At 44.9% G+C, this 27178-nt stretch overlaps 1 protein-coding gene across 4 annotated transcripts in view; it reads left to right on the plus strand.

Moving 5' to 3' along the window:
* Window positions 1-27178, plus strand: part of LOC122540199 (alkaline phosphatase) — a 152018-nt gene that overhangs the window by 97253 nt on the left and 27587 nt on the right. For all 4 annotated transcript variants that reach the window (XM_043675573.2, XM_043675572.2, XM_043675571.2 and 1 more), the window contains 5 exons: window positions 2458-2573; window positions 3116-3290; window positions 15163-15338; window positions 23599-23739; window positions 25860-25929. In XM_043675573.2, the coding sequence (XP_043531508.1) occupies window positions 2458-2573; window positions 3116-3290; window positions 15163-15338; window positions 23599-23739; window positions 25860-25929 (678 nt within the window). The remainder of the gene's footprint in view (window positions 1-2457; window positions 2574-3115; window positions 3291-15162; window positions 15339-23598; window positions 23740-25859; window positions 25930-27178) is intronic.

Genomic DNA, 27178 nt, shown 5'->3' on the forward strand with positions numbered 1-27178 from the left:
GTACATGGGAGAGACAGCACACTCGCAGGCCATTTAGCCCAGTCAGTCCATGCTGGGCTTTGTCCTGCACTCTATTCTCCTCGCAACGTTTCTCATCTAACTATTATCGTAATCATCTAGTCACTTCTGTTCATGTTTTCCCTTAATGCATCAATACCATTTAACCACTCCTTGTGACAGGTTTTTTGACATGTAGTGTTATACCACGCTATGCATTTGGGGTTAAGACAGATTGGGCATGCAGAAAGCACTGTCAACATTTGATTCAGGCTTAGTCCTCAAAGTGACACTGTTTGTTACACATGAATACAGAATACTGCTGTTCATTGTTACCATTGATATACTAACCTCTAGTTAAGGCCTAATTTATCTTTGTTCATGTCCACGTGCTGTCAAGACTCTCTCTCATCCCTATGCTAACTCTGCTATTTATATTTAATGATGTGTAGCTACATGACATCATCGTTAGGTTGTTCCAGGGTCCTGAAGCCCTCATGCCACTTTAATAAATTTCACAACTTTTCAGAATTCCCTGTTGGATGTCTCGGTGACTATCTCATGTGGTTGGTCTCCAGCTCAATGTTTTGCTCCACAGATGGAAACTGTCCAGGTGATCCACTCCAACAAAGCTTTTGTCATTTTAAAGGCCTCGATTGTGTCACCCATCAGTGTCCTCTCATGAAGAGAGGAGACAGCCCATCAATTCTTTCCTGATATGTACGCCCACAGTTCTCTCATCTGAAAATGCGCAATTTTTTTTTAGATTAGGTAGTACAGGGAGAACAGTACAGTGAAGTGTGCACAATGTCACCACACACTGTGCCACCTTGGGAGAAAGTACCTAAGCATAGAATCTTAGTCACGGAAATGGAAAACTAGAGAAATAAGTTTAAACATTCAGCACTATAGTTTTCTTAGTATAAAAGTATAAAAATAAAGAAATAAAGTTTAGAAAGTCAAACGTTACAGTCTTTTCATAAGCCATGAGCCTACAGACACTCCAAGCTGTCGCATTAGACTTGGTGTTTTCTCTGAGGATAGAATTCAGTTGATGAACTCGATGCCCTGTTGGCTGCATGAAGGAAATAGTCCCTGTGACAAAAATGGTCAGAGTTAATCCATTACTCTATTCATTAATCCATAATGAAAGCACAAGTGCTTTCAACAGGTCACCTAAAAGGTGCTGATGTCTAGGGCAATATTAGTTGGAGCTAACACTAAGGTGTGTGTAAAAACATTGTTACGACCCACTTGGGAAAGTGTACTTGAGCCCCACTCCTCCTGGGGTCACTACAAAATTAATGATTTAATCAAAGTATGGAAAATGTCCAGTTCCACTGTCTGATGGAATTAGTCTCACGGAAAACACTGACCACTTTACTGAAGAAGAATTACTGTTTACTTCAACAAGGTAATTCTAGCCCCAGGTAAACAGAATTATAGACTATCAGCATATGACTCTACTGATTTAAATTGTAACTCTCTTTTAAAGACAACCAGGTGGACATAGATAAATGAAAAGATTTTGGTGCTATGGATGAAGGACAAAAGTACTGGGGAAACATAGTTTCATGAGAACGTAAGAACAAGGAGCAGGAGTAGGCCGTCCAGCCCTTCGACATTGCTGCACCATTCAATGGTCCTTTTCATGGCCTCAGCTCCACTTACCCGCCCTCTCACCGTATCCCTTAACATTTTTATTATTCAAAAAAAATCTATCTTCACTTTAAAAACATTGACTGAAGTAACTTCAGTAACTTCACTGGGCAAGGCATTTCATAGATTAACAACCCTCTGGGTGAAGCAGTTCCTATAGCACCAGTCCACAGGATTCAATGAGATGCTTCCTAAGTGTTCTCATCTTCAACATCCATCTCCAGGCTCTTTCACTTCTTCACAAGGAGGCCAGGGTAATCCATACACAAATTACAAAGTCTCTTCCTTCCTGGTGAAAGGCAACAGCTTAGAGCAACTGGTGGGTGAAAGCAACAAGCTTTCTTCAAACTTTGGGTACTTTTACTGCAGAGAGATGGAGACACACAAGCTGCTTTTCCAGCAACCCAGAGGTTTCTTGCATTCTTTTGTAAAGATCCAAGCTGTCCAGCTGCCCAGGAGCTGATCAGAGAGGTTGATGACATTCACCAAATCGCTGTGTGCGCACACTCCCAGTGCCATGTCATCATAGTTCACCTCCCTAACTGCCTGAGCAGAGCAGCAATGTAAACACAACTCACAATGAGTTCCAGAAACTTGTTTTTAAAAGTACGATACTTCTGTTCACAATCATTTGGCTTAAAAAAAAACTTTTTTTTTACATTTTACATTTTAGCCAACAATCAAAAAATGAAGAAAAATAAAAAGATCATCACAGCCAGATGTGGACAAACATTGAGGGAAAGGAAGAACTCAGTGCTGATGTTATAACTGTCTGAAACTCTTTGGTTTTTGTATTTCTAGGAATGGGGATACCTACAGTGACAGCTGCTCGGATACTGAAAGGCCAGCTGGAAAGCAAAACTGGAGAGGAAGGCTTCTTGGAAATGGATAAGTTCCCCCATGTAGCGCTTTCAAAGGTAATTCATTACCTACATGAAGTTTGTGCTTATTTATTACAAAGAGCTTTCAGCCTTAGGGTCAGTGTCTGAATTTTATCTCCTGCTGATCTTGGAGGGCCACACTCCAGGTAACACCCGTTAGCAATTTCTTAATTATTCAGAAAGAGGTATTTTTCGCTCCATAAAGTGGCAAGAATGTCTTGATTCTCCTTCGGATGGAGGTGGGTCAATATAAATCCCGGCACAGGAAATAATCCCTGCCCTGACAGCTATGATAACAATAGACTTGCTTCCTCCTGATTCCCCTATGGAATTCTGGCAGTAAATGCAGCAGAGCCAGCTGTAAATCGATTATGTAATTGTGGCCAATGACACAAAGTAGTCAAATGCACAGCAAAGTCTCAGGTTGTGAGAATGCAATTTTTAAAATCTTATTTTCAAATTGCGATTTTGTTTTGCCGTCTGTATTGGATTTATTGTGACTGTGACTCTTCCAGGCAGAAAGACAAATTTCAGTACCTTTGATCTGGTTGCCACCTCTTGCCCTTTTTTTTTGCCAGACCTATAACACCAATGCCCAGGTACCTGACAGCGCAGGCACAGCAACGGCCTATCTCTGTGGCGTCAAGGCAAACGAAGGCACCGTGGGTGTGAGTGCGGCTTCAGTTCGGAGACAGTGCAATACCACCTTTGGCAATGAAGTGACCTCCATCCTGAAATGGGCAGAAGATGCTGGTTAGTTTATCAATGTTGCAGACACTGTCAGTGCAAGAACATTGATTGTTCTTTACAGAACATTCTGTCTCAAGCAATGGAAGGATTTGCAACCTCAGGCACCTGAGGGAATATCAGGGAGCAGTTGTTCAACCTTTTAATAAGAAGGAGTTGCGCTCACTCCTTTGCTCATGATTTTGAATAATTCAGAGTCAAAAAGTGTAGCGCTAGAAAAGCACAGCAGGTCAGGCAGCATCGGTCAGGGCAGCATGGTGGCTCAGTGGTTAGCACTGCTCCCTCACAGCACCACGGTCCTGGGTTTGATTCCCGCCTGTCTGTGTGGAGTTTGTACATTCTCCCTGTGTCTGCGTGGATTTCCTCTGAGTGCTCTGGTTGCCTCCCACAATCACAAAGATGTGCAGGTCAGGTGAGTTGGCAATGCTAAATTGCCCATAGTGTTAAGTGTGTTATTCAGGGGTAAATATAGGGTAGGGGAGTGGGTTTCTCTTTGGAAGGGCAGTGTGGACTTGTTGGGCCAAAGGGCCTATTTCCACACTGTAGCGAATCTAATCCGAGGAGCAGGAGAGTCAATGTTTTGGGCATAAGCCATTCATGCATTTTGACTGCTTGCTGGTCTGACAACTGTGAGTGGTGCTGTGAAATGGTCTCATTTAAGATGTAATGGATTGAAAATGAAAGATTGTTCCACGTTTATGATACAGATTAAGCTGGCCTTTCTCTTCAGGACAATAATTTTGATAAATGGCTGGGAGCATTCAGACAGCAGTTCTAATGACTTGGAAATGTCACCCTGTAGGTCAGTTATGTGGCTTTCTTTTCTAGTTCATATTTTTTTGCAGTCCTGAGGATGTCCCAAAGTAACTTATAGTCCATGGAGGTGCAGTCAATGTTACAGCATCAGAGACTTGGCCAGATCTAAGGCTTAGTTGGTTTCTTCTCATGATGTTATTGAGGGAATGATATTGACCAGGGCAGTTGGGTTCTGAGGAAGGGTCACAAGACTCAACACGTTAACTCTGATTTCTCTCCACAGATGCTGCCAGCCCTGCTGAGTTTTTCCAGCAATTTCTGTTTTTGTTTCCAGCATCCACAGTTCTTTCAGATTTCTTTTTGTTTCATGGGGAGAATTCTCTGATCATCTTTAAATGGTGAATTAGAGCTGAAAGGGAAGACAGGGACTTGGAGGTGGGCTTTTGCTGATTGAGGTGGAGAACTTAAGTGGGCGGCATGGTGGCACAGTGGTTAGCACTGCTGCCTCGCAGCGCCAGAGACCCGGGTTCAATTCCCGCCTCAGCCAACTGACTGCGTGGAGTTTGCACATTCTCCCCGTGTCTGCGTGGGTTTCCTCCGGGTGCTCCGGTTTCCTCCCACAGTCCAAAAATGTGCAGGTTAAGTGAATTGGCCATGCTAAATTGCCCGTAGTGGTAGGTGCAGGGGCAAATGTAGGGGAATGGGTCTGGGTGGTGCGCTTTGGTGGGTCGGTGTGGACTTGTTGGGCCAAAGGTCCTGTTTCCACACTGTAAGTAATTGTAATCTAACTCAGTTTTGAAAATGCCCAAGCCAGCTGAACCTGGAAAGGCAACTGCACTGTGTGATTTTCATTCTGGTGGGAGGTCAGTGTTAATGCTTCGGGTATTTGAACTTTAATTAATACTGATTGCTGTGCTTTCTCTACTTCACTCTAGAGAGAGGCTTAAACCCACGATGTTGTGGTTTACAGCCAGAAGGACTAATAACTGAGCCACTTTGCACAAGGATGACCTTTCTACTTTGATTGAAATGTACTGCTTGGTGTGCACACTAAGAGTCATACAGCACGGAAACAGACCCTTTGGTCCAACCTGTCCATGCTGACCTGATATTCTAATCTAATCCAGTCCCATTTGCCAGCACTTGGCCCATATCTCTCTAGCCCTTCCTATTCATGTATCCATGCAGTTGCCTTTGAAATGTTGTAATTGTACCAGCCTCCACCACGTTCTCTGGCAGCTCATTCCATACGTGCACCACCGTCTGTGTGAAAACGTTAGGCCTCAAGTCCTTTTTAAATGTTTTTCCTATCACCTTAAACCTGGGGCCTCTAGTTTTGCACTCCACCACCCTAGCAAAAAGACCTTGTCTATTCACCCTATCCATGTCCCTGATGATTTTATAAATCTCTATAAGGTCAACCCCCTCGCACCCTTCCCCCCCCCCACCAATGCTCCAGGGAAAACAGCCCCAAACTATTTAGCCTCTCCCTGTAACTCAAACCGTCCAACCCTGACAACATCCTTGTAAAACTTTTCTGAACCCTTTCAAGTCTAACATCTTTCCTATAGCAGGGAGACCAGAATTGAACGCAGTATCCCAAAAGTGGTTGAACCATTGTCCTGTACAGCTGCAATATGACATCCCAACTCATATATTCAATGCACTGACCAATAAGGGCTAGCATATCAAACGTCATCTTCACTATCCTGTCTACCTGCCATTCCACCTTCAACAAACTACGAATCTGCACCCCAAGGTTTCTTTGTTTGGCAACACTCCCTAGGGCCCTACCATTAACTGTGTGAGTCCTGCCCTGATTTGCCTTACCAAAATGCAACACCTCACATTTACCTAAATTAAACTCCATCTGCCTCTCCTCAACTCATCGGTCCACCTGATCAAGGTCCCATTGTACTCAGAAGTAACCTTCTTCACTATCCATAGCACCACCCATCTGCAAACTTAACATTTCTTCTGTCTCCTGTTGGGTACAGCAACCTATCTTTATACTAAGCTTCACCTTGCCATAAAGTTCCCCTATCCACCTTCAAGCAGATTGGAGAGCCGTACAAGGGCGTGCCTATGTTGTGATAACTAGATATTGGGGAGTGCAGATGTTCTGTGGTATATGATCCACTTTGTGAGGTGACTAAAGGCATCAGCTGATCTGTGTTGGCCGTACTCATCCTCAGGGGGCCCTTCCCCTGCTTTTGTTTGATTTATTGGTGATAAAGTTGCTGTTGTTTACTTGCATGTAGCAAGCTCACAGCATTGAGGGATGATTCATTTGGAGGACATGTTGAAAGCATCATTTTCTCAACATCTTAATTTGCTGTTTTGCACTTAGTCAAGTGGATATTGAGTGACACAGTGGCTCAATGGTTAGCATTGCTGCCTCACAGCACCAGGGATCCAGGTTTGATTCCACACTTGGGTGACTGTCTGTGTGGAGTTTGCACATTTTCCCCATGTCTGTGTAGGTTTACTCCGGCTACTCTGGTTTCCTCCCACAGTCCAAAGAGGTGCAGGTCAGGTGGCTTGGCCATGAGAAATTGCCCATAGCATCCAGGGATGTGGATGTCTAGATGGATTATGTGGGGTTTGGTGGGTGTGGGTGGGATGCTCTTTGGTGGGTCAGTGTGGACTTGATGGGCTGAATGGTCTGTTTCAACACTGTAAGGATTCTATGATATTGATGAGCCATTTAATTTCAAGTTGAGTTGAAAGAACATTTATAGACTTTAAGACTTGTATTTATTTATTTTTTTGTGATATAAGAACAAGCTGAAGGGTTTCACAGATATCGAGTTGTAATCATTACTGTGACAGAGAAACCAGTATCATCAAGCTTTTAAAAACAAGCTCACATTTCACGTGATGTGGCTTTTCTCTCCATGTAATTGGCTGATTTTAGGAGCAAATAGGACAGGATTACAGAGGATATCTGTCAAAGAACCAGTCCATTCAGCCCGTAGAGCCCTTGCCAGCATTTATGTTTCATTCAAGCCTCCATCTTTCTTCATCAAACTTACCATCGTAACCCTCTACTCCCTTTTCCTCAGATGCTGTCAAGCTTTCCCTTAAATGCATCTGAACTATTCACTTCAACCACTCCCTGTGGGAGTGAGCTCCACATTCTCTTTACTCTTGAGGTAAAGGTGTTTTTTCTGAATTCCCTGTTGGATATACTGGTGTCAATTTTATGTTGACAGTCTCTAGTTCTGCTCATTCCCACAAGAGAAAGCATTATTTCTGTATCTTTGCTATCAAACCTTTTCTTAACTCTTAGACTTTTATAAGGTCTGCCTTCGATTTGCAGGAGAGATCCTTTCTTGCGATTTATACCTACGCACTTCTGCTGTCGTCCTTGTAATTTTTCTCTGCATCCTTTCCAGTGCCTCTCTTTTTTTTAGATTATGACAACCAGATCTACGTACGGAACTCTTGAGTGTGGTCTAACCAAGGTTTGCTGCAGGTTTAGCATAATGTACCTATTTTTAAAATTCTATCCTGCTCAGAAATAAAGCCTTGCTTTGTTTCTTTATGGCCTCATTAGTGTGTAGCGCAACAATAATCAGACCTCAAGCAGCAGGAGGCGATAGTGAGGAAAGGCACCTGTAGCAGTTAAGCAGATGCTTGCTAGTAAAGAGAGGCTCTTAATGAAAGGATTGCTGGTGGGAGGGGAAGTCGATAGGCAAAGGATTCTTTAGCCTAATGTAACCCAGAGGCTTCATTCCATGTACACACTGTAAATAGCTCCTTTCTCATCCTGCATTGTCTTTCCTGTTCATCATACCTGATGCCAGTGGAATAAAGAATCCCTGCTTCATGATCTTTGGTCTGTCTGTGTGTTCAAATCTCATGTTATTGCAATGTCTTTCACTGATACATTTAGACTAATGTCCTTTAGGGAAGGAAACTGCCTTCCTTATCTGGTCTGGGCTATATGTGGCTCCAGACCCACAGCAATGCGATTGATTCTTAACTTCCCTCAGGGCAATTAGGGATGGGCATTCAATGTTGGGGGGTGAGGGGCTTAGCCAGTAATGACCTCGTGCCATGAATGAATTTTAACAAATTTCCAAGACCGCTTTGTCCCTTTACCCCACTTAGACTTGGACCATCCAAGTGCCAGGCAATTTCTTTATTCCTTTTACCAAAATGTATTACCTCACATTTATTGAGCTTCAATTGTCAATTATTTGACCATTCCGTAAGCTAATTTCTGACCTTTTGTAATTTCTCCACATTGACCATAACCCTCCGCACTTTCGTGTCTGGCAAATTCCAAAGTTGCTTTTGATTCCCCAGTCAAAGTCATTACTGTGGTCAGCATCAGTCAAATCTGTGTGGGACTCTCTGCGTTCTATCATGAAGGCAGCTAGCAATACAGTCTGCCACCTGTCCCCTGACTCCAACTTTGCTGAGTGTATTTATTATTTATCATGCAGCTCCTTATTAAAGGCCCTTTGAAAAGCCAGATAAATTACATCTACTGCTTGACCACTGTCTACTCAATCTTTTATCTCCGCAAAGGTTTTTAATAGGGTTGGTCCAGCATGACTTTCCTTTTAGGACTAGCGCAGGAGAAACTCTGACTCCTTGCGATTTTATCCCCGAAACATTGACATCTCCACCTCCTGACGCTGCCTGGCTTGCTGTGTTCTCCCAGCCTCCTGCTTGTCCACCTTGGATTCCAGCATCTGCAGATTTTTTTGATCTTTGTTTTGGCTATGTGCCCTGTAGGTGGCAATATGTCTGGGGTTAAGACCTTTTAATGAGGTAACATTTTCAAAGCTTTGGGAGCCGGGAATTAATGTGCGGGAGACAGGAGAGAAGTCATAAACTAGCTCAGAAATGGGGGCATTTTGGTTACTGATGAGTAATTTTTCACTTGAAAAAAATTAGAGTAAACATAGCAGAATTTAAGAACTATGTTTCCAGGTTGCCATGGAATTGAGTTGATGTTATCTTATTTTTATAAGAAATCAGTTATAGTCACAGATGGATTTAATATGAGGCAAAATCCCCATGAGTTTAGTCATTACTTTCGTACACTGTTGTCACTCAATTCACCCACTTCAATGGAATGGAAATGCTATGGATTCTATCAAACATGGATCACTTGGTCTTTAAAACTATTAGCCAGAATATGAAGACAGAATTTGTACCTGAATTCTGAGTTCAGTCATTACTTTCAACCAGCTTGAATGCTACCTTTTTATTTTATTTTTGCAAACTCTCTTTTGACACTCGGATGGGGAATGATGTCTACCTTAGGGTTATTGGATCACAAGTGGGAACCCACAAGATCCTGTGCAGCAATGTGTGTAGTAATGTACTACCAGGAGAGCAGATGTAGAGTTTGCTTAAGGGATTGCATTCTTGAAATTCTCAAATATAGCCTCCAACACGCTCAAACTGTTTCATCCCAGTTAACAGCTCAGAGGGCTCTGCTGTTCACTTGCAGCAATCCATTTTAGAGAAACCAAGTGTTACCTGACCAATCTCTGCTGGATAAGCTATCTCCCTCATACAGACTGCTGTCCGCAGTGTCTCTCGCTCAGTCCCTCTGTCATTTGCCACTACCATTTGCTGTTGCTAGTGAATGTATAAATAACAGACCCTTTAATGGTAACTGACATCGAGACAATAGTACTCTGAATAGAAAGTCAATACTTGGACATATTAGAGCATGGATCTTTTTTTTTATTCACTCTTCGGATGTGAGTGTCACTGGCTGGAACAGAATTTATTGCACGTCCGTTAATGCCCTGGAGAAGGTGAGGGTAAGCTGCCTTCTTGAACAGCTGCAGTCCATGTGCTATGGGCAGACCTACAACTCCATGGAGGGAATTCCAGAATTTTGTCTCAGCGACGGTGAAGGAAAGGTGATAAATTTCCTAGTCAGGATGGTGAGTGGAGGAGAACTTGCAGAGGATGGTGTTTCCATGTATTTGCTGCCCTTGTTCTTCTCGATGGAAGTGGTCACGTCTTTATCAATTTCTGGTGTTTAGTGCCAATATTTCTTCAACCTAAGAAAGAGACGTAACTATCCATAGATAAACCGCAGGACTAAACCCCAAACATTGAAGTCCATTGTCCACTCTTAGCTGGAACTAACAAAGGACATGCCACGTTTGATTTAGATTCAGTAATGAATCAGATGTAGTTAGCAGTCACATTGGGTTTGGACATTGCTCTAGTATGAATCGTATTTGGAAAGAAAAATGCAGGACAGCTCCTGAAATTTCTGGATTTATTTAAAGATGATTATAATGCAATGAGTCAAGATTAGAGTAGTGCTAGAAAAGCGCAGCAGGTCAGGCAGCATCTGAGGAGCAGGAAAATCGACGTTTCGAGCAAAAGCCCTTCATGAGGAATCTGATGAATCCTAGTACCTGCAGTACCTACTTCCGCCTATAATGCAGTGAGGCACGGACTGTCCACAGTAAACAATTAGAATCTGTTAATGGATAAATTAAAGTCAGTGCAAAGTGCTTTTAAAAGAAAACAAATTTAATGTGACATAAAACAGTTCATAGCCCTGAGGGGCAAGAGTTCTACTTGCCGAAGAACATCCACGGATAACTAAGGAGGTCAAAAACATAAAACTAAAAGAAAAAACATACAAAGGTTAAGAAAAAGCTGAGATGCTGGTGATTGGGCAATAAATGAAGAACAGAAAAGGGTGATAAAACAGTTGTGACCTATAAAAAGGGAGTATGGAAATAAACATACAGGGAAGTGTGGAATTGCCAAATCATTGCTACAATTATCTTGTGAGAAACAGGAACAATATGAACTGTGTTAGTACTGATAACAGAGATCTTGTCACTGAATATATGAGTAAAGAGTTTGCAGCAGCATTACAGTAGAAGAATGGGCCAAGATAGTTAACATTGAAACAGGAAGTCCTGAGCATTAATCTGAACAAAATCTTAGTAATGATGGAAATCATGGTCCAAACGAGTGGCAATTCACATGCTTTCCATTGAAAGGTTTTCATGAAAGTTAGCGAGGACATTGTAGATGCTCCTTTAGTCACAGCAGCTCATTTTTTTGGCACCTTCACAGCCATCGCAAAACTCACTTCACTGTTTTCAGACCGGAATCTCTACTCTAATTCTGCTTCTTTTGTAAGTTCCATTTTCCTCTCATCTTTCTCTTGAGTTTTGCTTTCCGATGGCAAATTGCTCATCCTTCTGCCATTCTCTTCCCTTCTGGACATCACTTCAGTCCTGTTACCTGAACTATCAGCTCTCCCTGCACTGCCAGCTCTTTGACATGTTTTTTATAGCTCTCCAATATTTCACTATGACAGATCTTCCCTTTGCTCATTTTCTATTCACTCCCAATCACCTGCTTTTCAATGACATTTCTATCTTTCCTCAGCTCTGATGTAAGGTCATTAACCTGAAACATTAACTCTGTGTCTCTCTCTGCCAACATTGCTGACCTGCTGAATATTTCCAGCATTTTCTCTTTGTAATCTCCAACTTCAAGCTTTTTGAAAAGTTTTCCAGAATTCTTTTGATTCAGGAATGTTTCCTTTAGATTTGGGAATTGTGCATATCAGTCCCTATTTAAGAAAGGTGACAGAGAAGTGCTTTCATGGAGGAATTATAAGCTAGGCAAAAGTGAGGACTGTAGATGCTGGAAACCAGTGTTTAGATTAGAGTGGTGCTGGAAAAGCACAGCAGGTCAGGCAACATCCGAGGAACAGGAAAATCGACGTTTCGGGCAAAGGTCCTTCATCAGGAATCATAAGGGGAATTATAAGGGTGTTAACCTGAAATCTGTCTTTGGGAAATTGTTGGAGTCTCTATTTAGACTCAAAGGCATTTATAACACAGAAGGAAGCCATTCAGCCCATTACATCCATGCCAGTCAACACAGATCTAACCACATTAATCCCATTTTCCAGCTCTTGGTCCATAGCCCAGAGGTCATTGGCAACACAAAGGATTGTCGAAACACTGTTAAAATGCTTCTGAGTTTCTGACTCAATCACACTTTCAGGCAGTGAGTTCCAGATACCCACTCCCTTCTATGTGGAAATATTTGTCCTGGACTAGTCTTCTATACCTTACGTGGAGATGCCCTGTGCCGGGCTGCTGCGGACAGCCCTTGGAGAGAGACTGTGATCTTTGTCTTTTTAATTTTGCTTCTTGTGTTTCTGACCTGTGGTTATCCTGTGGATAGCTGATACGTGACGCTTTTTCCTTCATTTCTCTGATCTGTGGTGAAGGATTGTACTGAGTACCTTTGTACCTGAGACGGCGCTGTAAAAGGCAACTTATAAACATGCAGCAATAAAGCTAATTCGAATTCCACTTCTAATTCGATGGAAATCTATGTTCCCAGGTTGTTGACCCCTGTACTAATGAAAATAAAAATGTCATCCTATTACCCTATCAATGCTACTCATATTCTTGTACACCTCTATCAGGTCACCCACTCAACCTTTCCTGCTCTAATCCCAGTCTCTCCGATCTTTTGCACAGCTCAGACTCTTTAGTCCAGGTAGCATCTCCTCTGCACCCACTTTTGTGCAATCACATCTTTTTCTTTAATTTAGTGACAGGCTCTCCTTGCTTTCGTATTCTCTGTCTCACCGAATAAAGGTGAGTATCTCATAGCCTCGTTGTATCTACCTGCTACCTTCAGGGATCTGTGGATATCCACGAAAGTCTCTTTGAGTTTCAGTACTTTCCAGGGTGACATAATTCACTGTGTAATTCCTCGCCTTGTCGGCTCTCTCCAAAAGCAATACTTCCCACTTTTACAGATTGAATTCTGTTTTGCTTTCCTCAGGTGACCTGTCTGTTGATACCCCACTGTTTTTTGGGTCCACACACAGATTAACTCGATTGTCCCTAATGGGCTCTTGTCATTCTCTTGCTCTCTATATCTTTAAAACCCTTTGGGTTTTCCTTTATTCTTCCCACTAGTCCTGCCATATCGCACCCCGGTCTAAGCCCAGTCTGTCTGAGATCGCTTTGCTCCTTTAACCTTGCTGCCAGGAAACCAATGTGCAACGTCCAATCCTGGTCTGTCTGTTACTCTGGAAGTGTCCTCACATTTCACACTCCTTTCAGTGTTTAAGGATAGCATGACCTTGCTTTGGGCAAATCGGCTGCCTAGTTTCCCACAGTGATTGCAGTTCAAATGTGTTCTTTGGCTGAAAACACTTCGGGGCATCTTGCAAATGTGAAGGTGCCGTGTAAGAGCTCTTTTTAAATTAGATTAGATTACTTACAGTGTGGAAACAGGCCCTTCGGCCCAACAAGTCCACACCGACCCGCCGAAGCGGAACCCACCCATACCCCTATATGTACCCCTTACCTAACACTATGGGCAATTTAGCATGGCCAATTCACCTGATCTACACATCTTTGGACTGTGGGAGGAAACCGGAGCACCCGGAGGAAACCCACGCAGACACGGGGAGAAAGTGCAAACTCCACACAGTCAGTTGCCTGAGGCGGGAATTGAACCCGGGTCTCTGGCGCTGTGAGGCAGCAGTGCTAACCACTGTGCCACCGTGCCGCCCACAAATTGTATGAGTATAGAAATCGATTGATCATCCTTCGATGTGATTTGATTCGGTTTATTGTCATCATGTATACCTGAGTACAGTGAAAAGCTTTGTTCGTGAGCAGGACAGGCAGATCATAGGGTGCTTAGACAGAGTGAGACATACTGGTTACACTTCACAGGAGGTGCAGAATCAACATCATTTGAAGTTAGAGAGTCCATCCATCAGTCTAATAATGGCAGGGAAGAAGCTGTGCCTGAACCTGCTGGTGCATGTGTTCAGGCTTCTGTATCTTCTGCGTGATGGAAAAGGTTGTAGGAGATCATTACTGGGATGTGATGGGTCTTTGGTGGTGTTGGCAGCCTTTCCACGGCAGTGAGCCGTGTAAATAGAGTCCATGGATGGAAGATTGCCTTCCATGATGGTCGGGTTGTGCACACCACCTTCTGTAGTTTCTTACTGTCCTGTGCAGAGCTGTTATCATAGCTGAAAATGTGTTGCTGGAAAAGCGCAGCAGGTCAGGCAGCATCCAGGGAACAGGAGAATCGACGTTTCGGGCAGAAGGGCTTCTGCCTGAAACGTCGATTCTCCTGTTCCCTGGATGCTGCCTGACCTGCTGCGCTTTTCCAGCAACACATTTTCAGCTCTGATCTCCAGCATCTGCAGACCTCACTTTCTCCTCAGAGCTGTTATCATAGCAGGCTGTTATATACCTGGACAGTATGCTCTCAGTGGTGCATCTGTAGAAGTTGGTGAGGGTCCTTATGGACATGCCAAATTTCCTGAGCTGCCCGAGGAAGAAAAGATGTTGTGCTTTCGTGACTGTTGTATTTACGTGGGAAGCCCAGGTTGTTGGTTATCATCACCCCGCTCTCTTGTTACCTTTCGCAAAGCAGAGAGCACCATCTCTTACTTTGAGTCAATCCCACTCGGGAATTAAAAACCAAGCAGGTTTTCACTTCCCTTAGCTCCACCTTTGTTGTCCAATCTTTTAGCTTCAGATGCTCCAAGTTTAACCTCCTGGTTGCATCTTGCTTTCTCCAAACACGGTGCTGTTCGACTCTGTAAGCCTTCACTCTGCACGTTGGTTTCCTTGGTCATGAAAAGCCTGTCTCTCTGCATAGGTGATTACTATTCAGTAACGTAGACATTACCTTTAAGAAAGCAAACTACAATGGCATCTTGTATGTATGTAGCACCTTTAATGCAGTCAGATACCTCCAAGGTATTTCACAATAATCTTACCAGATGGGATTCGATATTAAGATAGACCACCAAAAGCATGGTCAAAATGATTTTTAAAATGTTTTCATTTGGAGCGATGAGATCAGCACTTGTAAATCATTTCTAACTGGGCTTGAGAACCTGGGTCGTTGGATTAATATACACAGTGCTGTTCTGTACGCTGTCTCGAGCAACATTATGAGGTAGAGTGGAAAGGTTTAAGCAGGTGTTTCAGAGGTGAGGCCCTAGGCAACTGAAGACACAGCCAGTAACATTGGACAAACAAGAGGCAGAGTGCAGACACTGCATTGGAAACGGATTAATCTCCCCTTTCGACCTTAATTTTCTTCACAGGTAAATCCACAGGGATTGTAACTACGACCCGGGTACAGCATGCCACGCCCAGTGCTTCCTATGCCCATTCTGTGAACAGAGACTGGTACGCAGATTCCGACATGCCCTCTGAGGCCCTGGAGCAGGGCTGTAAAGACATTGCTCAGCAACTTATTTTCAACATTCCTGGCATCGAGGTAACTATATCGCTCTGTCAACTTCCTGTAGTACAGGGGGTCTGGCTGCCGAGCTGCTGTACTCACACTGTTCCAGTGGAAATAGATGTTGAATGTTGCAGATATCACAATCAGAAATCAACACAGTCCATGCTCCAGGGACCGGAGCCAATCTCCTGCTCATAGTTTTGCTGCCTTTAATAGGGATCTATTGCATTTTATACCACAGTCCCTCATTACATTCCTGCTGAAGGGTTTATGCCTGAAATGTCGACTTTCCTGCTCCTCGGATGCTGCCAGACCGGCTGTGCTTTTCCAGCACCACACTCCCCACTCTGATCTCCTGCACCTGCAGTCCTCACTCTCTCCATATTAAAGTCTGTACCACTATCTCCCTATTATTGCCTGTCCCACTGTTGCTCCATTACAGTCTGTCCCACTGACTCTCCCTATTACACTGTCCCAGTGACTCCCCTATTACAGTTTGTCCCACTGATTCTCCCTATTACAGTCTGTCCCACTGACTCTCCCTATTACAGTCTGTCCCAGTGACTCCCCCATTACAGTCTGTCCCAGTGACTCCCCCATTACAGTCTGTCCCACTGACTCTCCCTATTACAGTCTGTCCCACTGACTCCCCCTATTACAGTCTGTCCCACTGACTCTCCCTATTACAGTCTGTCCCACTGACTCCCCCCATTACAGTCTGTCCCAGTGACTCCCCCTATTACAGTCTGTCCCACTGACTCCCCCATTACCATCTGTCCCGCTGACTCCCCCTATTACAGTCTGTCCCACTGACTCCCCCATTACCATCTGTCCCACTGACTCCCCTATTACAGTCTGTCCCACTGACTCCCCCATTACCGTCTGTCCCGCTGACTCCCCCTATTACAGTCTGTCCCACTGACTCCCCCATTACCATCTGTCCCACTGACTCCCCTATTACAGTCTGTCCCACTGACTCCCCCATTACCATCTGTCCCACTGACTCCCCTATTACAGTCTGTCCCGCTGACTCCTCCACTACAGTCTGTCCCACTGACTCCCCCCATTACAGTCTGTCCCAGTGACTCCCCCTATTACAGTCTGTCCTGCTGACTCCCCCATTACCGTCTGTCCCGCTGACTCCCCCTATTACAGTCTGTCCCACTGACTCCCATTACAGTCTGTCCCACTGACTCCCCCTATTACAGTCTGTCCCACTGACTCCCCCTATCACAGCCTGTCCCAGTGTCTCCCCCTATTACAGCCTGTCCCACTGACTCCCCCTATTACAGTCTGTCCCACTGACTCCCCCATTACCGTCTGTCCCGCTGACTCCCCCTATTACAGTCTGTCCCACTGACTCCCCCATTACCATCTGTCCCACTGACTCCCCTATTACAGTCTGTCCCACTGACTCCCCCATTACCATCTGTCCCACTGACTCCCCTATTACAGTCTGTCCCGCTGACTCCTCCACTACAGTCTGTCCCACTGACTCCCCCCATTACAGTCTGTCCCAGTGACTCCCCCTATTACAGTCTGTCCTGCTGACTCCCCCATTACCGTCTGTCCCGCTGACTCCCCCTATTACAGTCTGTCCCACTGACTCCCATTACAGTCTGTCCAACTGACTCCCCCATTACAGTCTGTCACACTGTCTCCCTATTACAGTTTGAATCTGTCGCACTATACAGTCTGTACTGCTGACTCCCCCATTACAATCAATCTCACTGTCTCCCTACTGCAATCTGTCTCACTGTTTCTCTATTACAGTCTGCCCTGCTGTCTTCCCCATTACAGTCTCTCCTACTTTCTCTCCTATTACAATCTATCCTACTAGTATCAACAGTGACTGAATCGTTTTCCGCTAATTATGATCCCTCCCTTCCCCCGACCTCAGTAGCTGTGTGATGGTTATGGCCATCTCTCCCTGAGGGTGTGAACAGCTGATGACCCATAAACTTTCCTGTTTTGCTTCGACTGCCTTATTTCATGGCTATCCTTGACTGATTGTCACCTCAGTTTCTGATCCCATTTAAGCATCTTATCAGGCTTAACAAATGATAATGAATATTACATCCTCTCTCTCTGCTGGCTCTTGTGGGGGGTTTATGGGGCCGAATTATGTGTTTGTGGCACAGACGTACGTCCTCTCCATTAACCTCGATGTCATTCAGGAAACAACCCAGCCTCTCTCCCACTGCATTGCCCAATGGGGCAGGACGGAGCTCCTTTCTGGATTCACTGTGGGCGCAGAGTGAAGGAGGATGGGTCCATTTTCAGCCTCCTGCTCATCTTTCTGATCTTCCGAGTGAATTAGGGCTCTCTGAGGAAGCCTGGCGTGCGGGTGCAATGTAATGGAAACCACATCAGCCCTCCACCCCCACACCCCACCCCCACCCCCCAAAAGACTCAAACCAAGGTTTGAGGAACACCCTTCTGAAATGATTTCACACACTTGCTGAGCCTTCCTCAGATAGGCTTGTGTACACTGTCACCTCTAGCCTGCAGGACCCATGGCTGCTCAATTATAGGGCAATACCCAGGGAAAGGAGATGGGTCTGGACTCAAACCACACATAAGGCACGAAGGTGTTGGTGACCCAGTTAAATTAGAGGCATGGAAGGCCCTGTGCACCCAGTCAGAGGCTTGCTGGGAGAGGAAAGGTCACCGGATCCGAAATGTTAACTCTGCTTTCTCTTCATGGATGCCACCAGATCGGTTGCGTTTTTTCCAGCAATTTCTGTTTCCGTGGCTTGTTGAAGTCTGCTTTTCAAAAAGATCAGTAGTTCTTGAGATGTGGGTGTCACTGGGTACACCCATCCTCAATTGCCTTTGAGATCATAGAATCCCTACAGTGTGGAAGTTGGCCATTCGGCCTGTCGAGTACATACCGACCCTCTGAAGAGCATCCCATCCAGACATAGCCCCATCCCTGTAACCCTGCATTTTTCATGGCCAATCCACCTAGGACACTATGGGCAATTCTGCATGGCCAATCCATCGAACCTGCACATCTTTGGACTGTGGGAGGAAACCCACAGACAATCACCTGAGGGTGGGATTGAACCTAGGTCCCTGGCACTGTGAGGCAGCAATGCTAGCCACTGTACCATCCCAAGAAATCAGGACTCATCCAGTAGGGTCAAGTGGCCAAATGGCCTACTCTTGTTCATATGTAGCGGCTGAGGTGAGATTTGAACTCACATCCAGTGCATTAGTTGGGCTTCAGGCTTCTTAGCACATTAATATTAGCACAAGGCTACCCTCCTTCCTTACTTTTCTTCAGTGGAGTGTAAGGCATGAATTCTCATCCTTATAGAACATAGAATCTGTACAGTGTGGAAACAAGCCATTTGGCCCTACATGTATCCCACCCAGACCCATTCCCCTACCCTATTTGTCTACATTTTCCCCTGACTATTGCCACTAACCTACACATCCCTGAACACTATGAACAATTTAGCATGGCCAATTCACCTAACCTACACATCGTTGGACAGTGGGAGGAAACTGCAATCCGTGATTAAATCACATCAACCCCCTTCTTCTTAATGGGAGCTTGTAATGAGAATGCCAAGATTTGTGAAGGATGCCAAGGTTTGGGAAACATTGCATTTGTTATTGAAAGCCTGACATAAAGATAATCTCGTATCATTCTCCCACAGGGCATGCATAATGTCATGAGCACTCACCACATAGTGTCTCTGAGGCTCCAAGAAAGCTCTTTGAATTTCCGAGACTGTGTGAAAAAAATCCTATGATTCATGTAGCAGAATCGAAAATGTAGAGAGAGAGAGATCAAGAAACCTATTGTTTAATGAGAGCCATCTGCAAGGAGATGGTAGCCAAGTGTGTGTTTGCTGTTTAGCTGCTGAGACTGGTTTTGCTGCTGATAGAAAAGAAATCAGAAGTGTGGATGGGCGTGGGTTCACAAGGGACGCTTTGTGCTTGGAGCTAGCAATGCTGGGACTGAGTTTTGAGCAAGGCCATTTTTCAGATATTGAGGGTGGTTAGTGCCCACCTAGTTCCAAGTTTGCACTGGATATTGGGGAACACGATAAAATTAAATTTAAAAATAAATTAACTCTGCCCAAATTGATTTGTTAGCCTTCAATGAGCTTTTAGCTCATTCGGTCAAAGCAGACAATGTAGTGAAGTCCCATCAGAGTCATAGAGCTTTTAACAGCATGGCTCATCATGTCCATTCCAGTCTCTCAGCATCTATCTATTCTAATCCTAATTTCCAACACTTGGCCCATTGTCTTGTATGGCAAAACTGAGGACTGCAGATACTGGATATCAGAATCAAGATTAGAGTGGTGCTGGAAAAGCACAGCAGGTCAGGTAGCGTCCGAGGAGCAGGAATATTGATGTTTTGGGCTGGAGCCCTTCATCAGGAATGAGGCTGATCATTTTGCGGGGTAGAGAGATAAATGGGAGGGAGGGTGGGGAGCGGAACTGGGGAAAGGTAGCTGAGAGTGCAATAGGTGGATAGAGGTGGGGGTGAAGGTGACAGGGGCTCTCTGACCTATCACCTTTGCCCCCACCTCCATCCACCTATTGCACTCTCAGCTATCTTCCTCCCAGCCCCACCTCCCTCCCATTTACCTCTCCGCCACCAAGGCTTCCAGCATCATTCCTGATGAAGGGATTTTGCCTGAAACATTGATATTCCTGCTCCTCGGATGCTGCCTGACCTGCCATGCTTTTCCAGCACCACTCTAATCTTGACCATAGTCTTGTATACTATGGTGTTTCAAGTTCTCATCTAAATACTTCTCAAATGTCTTAAGATTTCCTGTCTCTACCATCATTTTAAACAGTGGGTTCTAGCTCTGCCTCGCAGCGCCAGAGACCCGGGTTCAATTCCCGACTCAGGCGACTGACTGTGTGGAGTTTGCATGTTCTCCCCGTGTCTGCGTGGGTTTCCTCCGGGGGCACCGGTTTCCTCCCACAGTCCAAAGATGTGCAGGGTCAGGTGAATTGGCCATGCTAAATTGCCCGTAGTGTTAGGTAAAAGGGGTAAATGTCGGGGTATGGGTGGGTTACGCTTTGGCGGGTCGGTGTGGACTTGTTGGGCCGAAGGGCCTGTTTCCACACTGTAAGTAATCTAATCTAATCTAATCTACCTGAATTGTTTTCCCTCAACTCCTTTTGAAATACCTTGTTCCCTGCCAATAAAGCTGTACCCCAAGCTTATTGACCCCTGCACTAATGAGAGAGGTTTCTCCCCAACTACCCTCAGAATATGAGACACCACAGTCAGATCTATCCTCAGCCCCCTCTGCTGTAAGGTAAGCAATCCCAGCCTATCCCAGTCGCTGTTCTCCAGCCCAAACACTAGCACTGTGATTCTCCTCTGGGGCCCGACCACCAGCTAAGTGCTCTGCTGTATGATGCGTGTACCCATGAGGGGGGCAAGCGTGCAGGCTAGCTCCAGCTAGACAGACTGAGCTGCTTCCCCAATGGCTCAAATAGAAATTCTGAAGGACTTCTGAAAATTCTCCTTTCCAGATTCCAGCACATCCTGAACCTCCATGTCTTCCCCCAGCCTCCTCATGTTTGTCATTAGTTCCTCAGTTCTACTCGATGCCCATCCTCCTCTGTCAACCCAAACCTTCACTGTTAACCCTGGGTAAGATTGGGAATTGTTCTGCTGGTACACAGCTCTATCCCCACTATGCCCTTTACCCAGCCCACTGTGCCCTTTACCCAGCCCACTATGCCCTTTACCCAGCCCACTGTGCCCTTTACCCAGCCCACTGTGTCCTTTACCCAGCTCACTGTGTGCTTTTCCAGCAACACATTTTCAGCTCTGATCTCCAGCATTTGCAGTCCTCACTTTCTCCACTGTGTCCTTTACCCATCCATTGTCCCCTTTACCCATCCCACAATGCCCTTAACCTACTGTGCCATTTACCCACTGCACTGTGCCTTTTGGCCATCCTGTTGTGCCTTTAATCCATCCCACCATGCCCTATTATCCACCTGTTGCTTCATTTCCCAAGCCTCTGTACCCTTTACCTATTCCATTGTGCTCTTTATCTATCTTGCCATGCCCTTTTAACCACCCAGCTGTGTCTTTTATCGACTCTGCAGTGCCCTTTTCACATCCCACAGTGCCCTTTCCCCATTTACTGTGCCGTTTATCCATATCATCCACCCAGTTTGGAGAAAAGAGTGAAGCCAGGTTCTAGTTCTGAAGTTGTCTGGACAGCTGAACTCACCCTGGCTTTGAATGATTTCCTCACAACCTGTTGGTAAGGCTGTGAGATTGCCAAACAGAGGAAATGAAAGACGTGTGTGTGTGTTGTGAGTGAGTTTGTAGGAAGGATTCAACTGTCTGGCAAGGTCACTGGGACAAAGGTGATTTATGTATTCTTGCATAATTTCCCATTCAGAATTAAAAACACTAATCTTTGACCAGCTATTTGATAAAACCTCCACTTCCGTTCCCACTGTAATGGTTACTAAATGTATTTTGCCTATTGATTACAAAATCTTTTCTTGTGGAGAGAGTTTGTTTGTTGGGAGGCTGACAATATTACACTGCAACTGTGAATGCTTCAATACTGATGGGAAGCGAAAATTCTCAGTTGCTCAGTTTTTTCTTTGCTTTCATGGGATTTGAGCATCAGGGGTTGGAGCCAACATATACTGTACTCCCTGGCCTTTCATTGCCCTGGAAAAGGTGGCAGTGAGTTACCTGTTTGAACCACTGTAGTCCATTTGATGTAAGCACATCTTTAGTACGGTTAGAATCATCGGATTTTTCTGTACAGAAGGTGGGCTATTTGACCCATCGTGTCTGTATTGTTGGGACGACATTCTAGGATTTTGACCCAGTGACAGTGAAGGAATGGTGATATAGCTTCAAGCCAGAACGCTGTGTGGCTTGAAAGGGGGCTTGGAGGTAGAATTCCCATCAATCTGTGCTTTGACCTTCGAGGTGGTCAAGGTCATGTGTTTGGAAGATTCTGTTGAAGGAGCCATGGTGAGCACAGTGCATCTTGTTGATGGTACACACTGCTGCTACTGTGCATTAGTGACAAAGGAAATGACTGCTGAAGGTGGGCTACCACCCAAGTGGGCCGGATGGTATTGTCCTGGATGGTACTGAGCTCCTTGAGTTAGCACTGCTGCCTCACAGTACCAGGGACCCGAGTTCGATTCCACTCTTGGGTGACAGGCCGTGTGAAGTTTGCACGTTGTCCCTGTGTCTGCATGGGTTTCCTCTGGTTTCCTTCCACAGCCCAAAGATGTGCAGGTTAGGGTGGATTGGCCATGCTAAATTCCCCCTGGTGTCCAGCCATGTGCAGGCTGAATGAGTCAACCATGGGAAAGGCTGGGTTACATGGATAGGGTAGGCCGGTGGGTCTGACTGGGATTCTCTTCGGAGGGTTAGCGCAGACTTGTTGGGCTGAATGGCCTGCTTCTATACTGTAGGGATTCTATGGAGTGTTGGAGGAGTTGCACTCATCCATGCAATTAGGGGGTGATCCATCTCACTGCTGACTTTTAGAAGGCAGAAGGGTTTCATTGAGTCAGAGGGTGAGCTAATCGCGACAGACTTCCCAGTCTCTGACCTGCTTTTATAGCCATCGTATCTCCCATGTTATCTGCCTGGTACTAGGGAGGTTCAGTGGGGATAAGCCCAGGTGTTATGATTCAATAAACTTTGTGGATTCTCAAACCACTGCACTCAAATAAGCTGCAGAATTAAAAGTTTTGAATTTCTCCCTATCTGATCTGTGCATGTGAAATTTTCCAAGAAATGTTTACTTGGCAGAGAATAAAAGATAATTCTGTTATGTAGCAATGGATAGGCTCACTTGCGGAATCCTTAACCACAGTTCCTACAGTGTGGAAACAGGCCATTTGACCCAACAAGTCCACACTGACTTTCCAAAGAGCATTCCATCCAGACTCACCCATCCCGACACTATCCCTGTAACCTTGATTTTCCCATGGCTAATCCACCTAGCCTGCACATCTCTGAATGCTATGGCCAATTTAGCATGGCCAATCCACTCTAACCTGCGCATTTTTGGATTGTGGGAGGAAACTGGAGCACCCGGAAGAAACCCACACAGACATGGGGAGAACGTGCAAACTCCACGCAGACAATTGCCTGAAGTTGACAGGCTGGCAGGGATCTGGGTCCCTGGTGCTATGAGGCAGCAGTGTTAACCACAGTGACATGAGCCACAGTGTCAGTTAGTGAAATGGTGTGTTTGTAATGTGCTTGTGTAATCTTTAGCTTTCAAGTGCTCCCTATTTTCTGTTCCAGGTGATCATGGGGGGTGGCAGGAAATACATGTTCCCAAGGGACACTCCCGATATTGAATATCCTAATGACTGGAAAGCCAATGGAACGCGACTTGATGGGAAGAATCTGGTGGAAGCATGGAAAGACATGAAAAAGGGCAAGGTCAGCTTTTAGTTCAGTTTAATAACTGACATTGTAAGCCTTAGTTTTGCAGATATGTGCAAAAATGTTTAACTAATTCTTCACCTCACTTGTATTCTGAGAATGATTAAAGTGGAATGTGTTACCAAGAGTACTTACATTAGTCAGTGGCAACCATTAATTCTACTTACAGTGCTGTCTTTTCCCTCTCTGTCATGCCTGGATGCACTAACCATTTCTCAACTGTATTCCTCTTTCTCAATTTCAAACTGTTCCTGATACAGAGGGTCTTCAGATGACTTCAGAGGTTTTGATTTTCAAACTCATTGTCACGCAAGTGCCTGACCCCACAATTCAAAATCTGGCCTATGATTTCAAACTAAGAAATTCAGAATAGGTTCAGAGTGATTGGGATTTATTTGAAACATCTAATAAGGATTTTAGATTTGATTCAAAGCTTTAGTTCTAACCTGTAACAAGGCCCCTCCTCAACTGTCATATTTGCCTAGATATTTTCAAATCAATCTGTTCAGAGCTGTTATTGCACAACTAGGAAGCTAGTGGGATCCGAACTGAGGCCTGGTCCAGAGGTAGGGACACTACCACTGTACCACACTCTTAGACACACACAAACATACACCCCCACACACACATAGATATATACACAGACACTCATATACACACACAGAAGCCCACACACAGACCCACCCACACAGACACAAACACATCCCTGCAACCCTCTTAAATTCTGGCTTCTTTTTCCATTCACACTGCCTTCATTCTACAATTGGTGACCCTACTGTAGACAGTCCTGGCCCTAAGCTCTGCAGTTACCTCCTTAAATCTTTCCATCACTGTCTCATTTTTTTTCAAGACACCCCTTAAGAAGTATATCTCTGACCAAGCCTCTCTCATTTGTTCTTCTTGTTGTAGTTTCTGTTTGAGAAAGTTTTGGGGCATGTTACTATGTTAAAGGTGCTACATAAATCCAGTCTGTTGGTTCTGTATCTAGACATGTTACTTTTGCGGTGCAAAGAAAGTTTAAATTTCAGAACTGCCCTGCTAACCAATTTTCCATCTTCTGCACGATTGCTCAGTCAAGCCTCCAGGCTTGGATTCAACCCTGAACTATAACTGTCCCCTCACCAACCACCCCCAGCAATTTCACTGACCCTCATTGGATCTTAGCCCCACCCCATTTAAAACACTAAGCTCATCTCTAACTCATTGCACTATCTTCACCCTCCCCTATTTCTTGTAACTTGCCCCCAGTCCTGATGAAGGGGTCTTGCCTGAAACGTCGATTCTCCTGCTCCTCGGATGCTGCCTGACCTGCTGTGCTTTTCCAGCACCATACTCTTGACCCCAGTCTACAACACCTCCAAGATTTCCATTACTTGGATTCCTGACTCCTCATTCATAGACTCGCAGAGGTACACAGCATGGAAACAGACCCTGTGGTTTAACTTGTCCATGCTGACCAGATATCCCAAGTAAATCTAATCCCATTTGCCAGCATGGTCCCTATCCCTCTAAATCCCTCATGTACCCATCCTGATGCCTTTTAAATGTTGTAATTGTCAACACAATCCAACAGCTTATAAAACAGTAATTACTGCTCCAAGAATTCGAGGAAATCAGGTCCAACATTGAAAAACCTCAAACTCTTACAACCAAACTTTTTCCTGTCCTCCATCTTGGATTACCCAGAATTCTTCCTTTGCCTCATTACTGGCCAGTGTGCTCTCAGTAACCTTCATCGCCCTCTCAGATTGCCTGCCTAATCCCCCACCCCCTTCACCCCCTCCCCTCTTTTTGGACCCCCTCCCCTCCTTTTAAAGGATACCTCTCTGGATTGCCTTTTCAGGGGCTAAGTCTCTGTTTTCCTTTCAAGGTTTGTAAAGGAGCTTCAGATAATTCTATTCACAGTCAGGACAGGTCCAGATATATCTAGTTGTCTCCTCAGACACTGTAATCCCTGTCTGTGGAAGTATTTGGAACTTATACAAGAGCAGACTTAGTGGTCTGAATTGATGTGCTTTGAGAAAAAGGGCATGGTAACATGCTTTGATAAGCTTTTACCAATAAGAACATTCTTTTCTGTGTCAATGATACACTAACAGGTATTCCTATTTCCTTAGAACGCTCATTATGTCTGGAACAGAGAGCAACTCAAAAGCCTTGACCTGACCAAGATAGAACATTTACTGGGTAAGCAGATGGAATGTGTGTTATCTACTGCACCCTGGTAGGAATGTAGTCTCGGGTTAAGAAACACACAGTGTGTTCCGTTTTATCCACTTCTTGCCAACTCCCTTTGCCTTGAGAATGTGAGTTGAGAAAAGTTGTCAAAGTAGGATTGAGCTTAAGGATTTATCATGGGGGCCGTTGGAGTAATTTAGGTGATAGGACCAGATAGAAAATCCCAGCTGAGGACCACAAGCCCACTGGGGACTATTAGTGAGATATTGGATATCTGGTTAATTGTATTTTCCTCTAGTCTCCACCTTCCTCCTCCTTCCTAATCTACCGAGCCCCAATCGTAGTGCCTCAATTAAACCCAACTAAATCAGTACAGATAGGCAGAAAGTTGGGATTTTTCTGGCCATAGTGACTACTTGTGCACCAGCACCTTTGATGTTCATCATTGAGTTACTGTTGAAGATGTGGGTTCAGATCCCACCCCAGCAGGAGGTGGAACTTCAATTCAGTCCATACGACATTAGCCTCAGTTTGATGATTAGATTACTTACAGTGTAGAAACAGGCCCTTCGGCCCAACAAGTCCACACTGACCCACCAAATCGCAACTCACCCAGATCCATTCCCCTACTATTACTCCTTCACCTAACACTATGGGCAATTTAGCACGGCCAATTCACCTAACCTGCACATTTTTGGACTGTGGGAGGAAACCGAAGCACCCGAAGTAAACCCACGCAGACACGGGGAGAATGTGCAAACTCCACACAGACAGTCACCTGAGGCGGGAATTGAACCCAGGTCTCTGGTGCTGTGAGGCAGCAGTTGTTACAACATTAGCCTCAGTTGGGTGTGATGTTAGCCTCAGTTGGCTATCAATGGTTCAAATTGGCCGGATTTACTGTAATCACTGTGGTCTGAGGAAAACAGAATATAGGGAAGCGAAGGAGGGGGGAGGCTGTGGTGAAAAGGGAGCATGGGGTGTAGGGAGTAACTGCTCAGTCCCCTGTTTCACACTGATACAGCGCGAAAACCTGTGAAAGAATGGTTGCTCAGTTTGTGCGAGTGTGGATTCATCCTGAAGTTAGTGTCACCAGTCCTATCTACACATGTGTGGGATTTAAACAGCTATTGGAATGGTGATTTTGGCTTTCAGAGTAATTACTATGGTCTTAGTAACAGTGACCCCAAAATGATTGTCATAAAACCCACCTGTTTCTCTCATGGAAAGGAAATCTGTCATCTTTACCTGGTCTGGC

Source organism: Chiloscyllium plagiosum, unplaced genomic scaffold (assembly GCF_037043375.1).
Source record: "Chiloscyllium plagiosum isolate Xiang-an unplaced genomic scaffold, Cpla_swu_hap1 HiC_scaffold_37, whole genome shotgun sequence".
NCBI lineage: Eukaryota > Metazoa > Chordata > Chondrichthyes > Orectolobiformes > Hemiscylliidae > Chiloscyllium > Chiloscyllium plagiosum.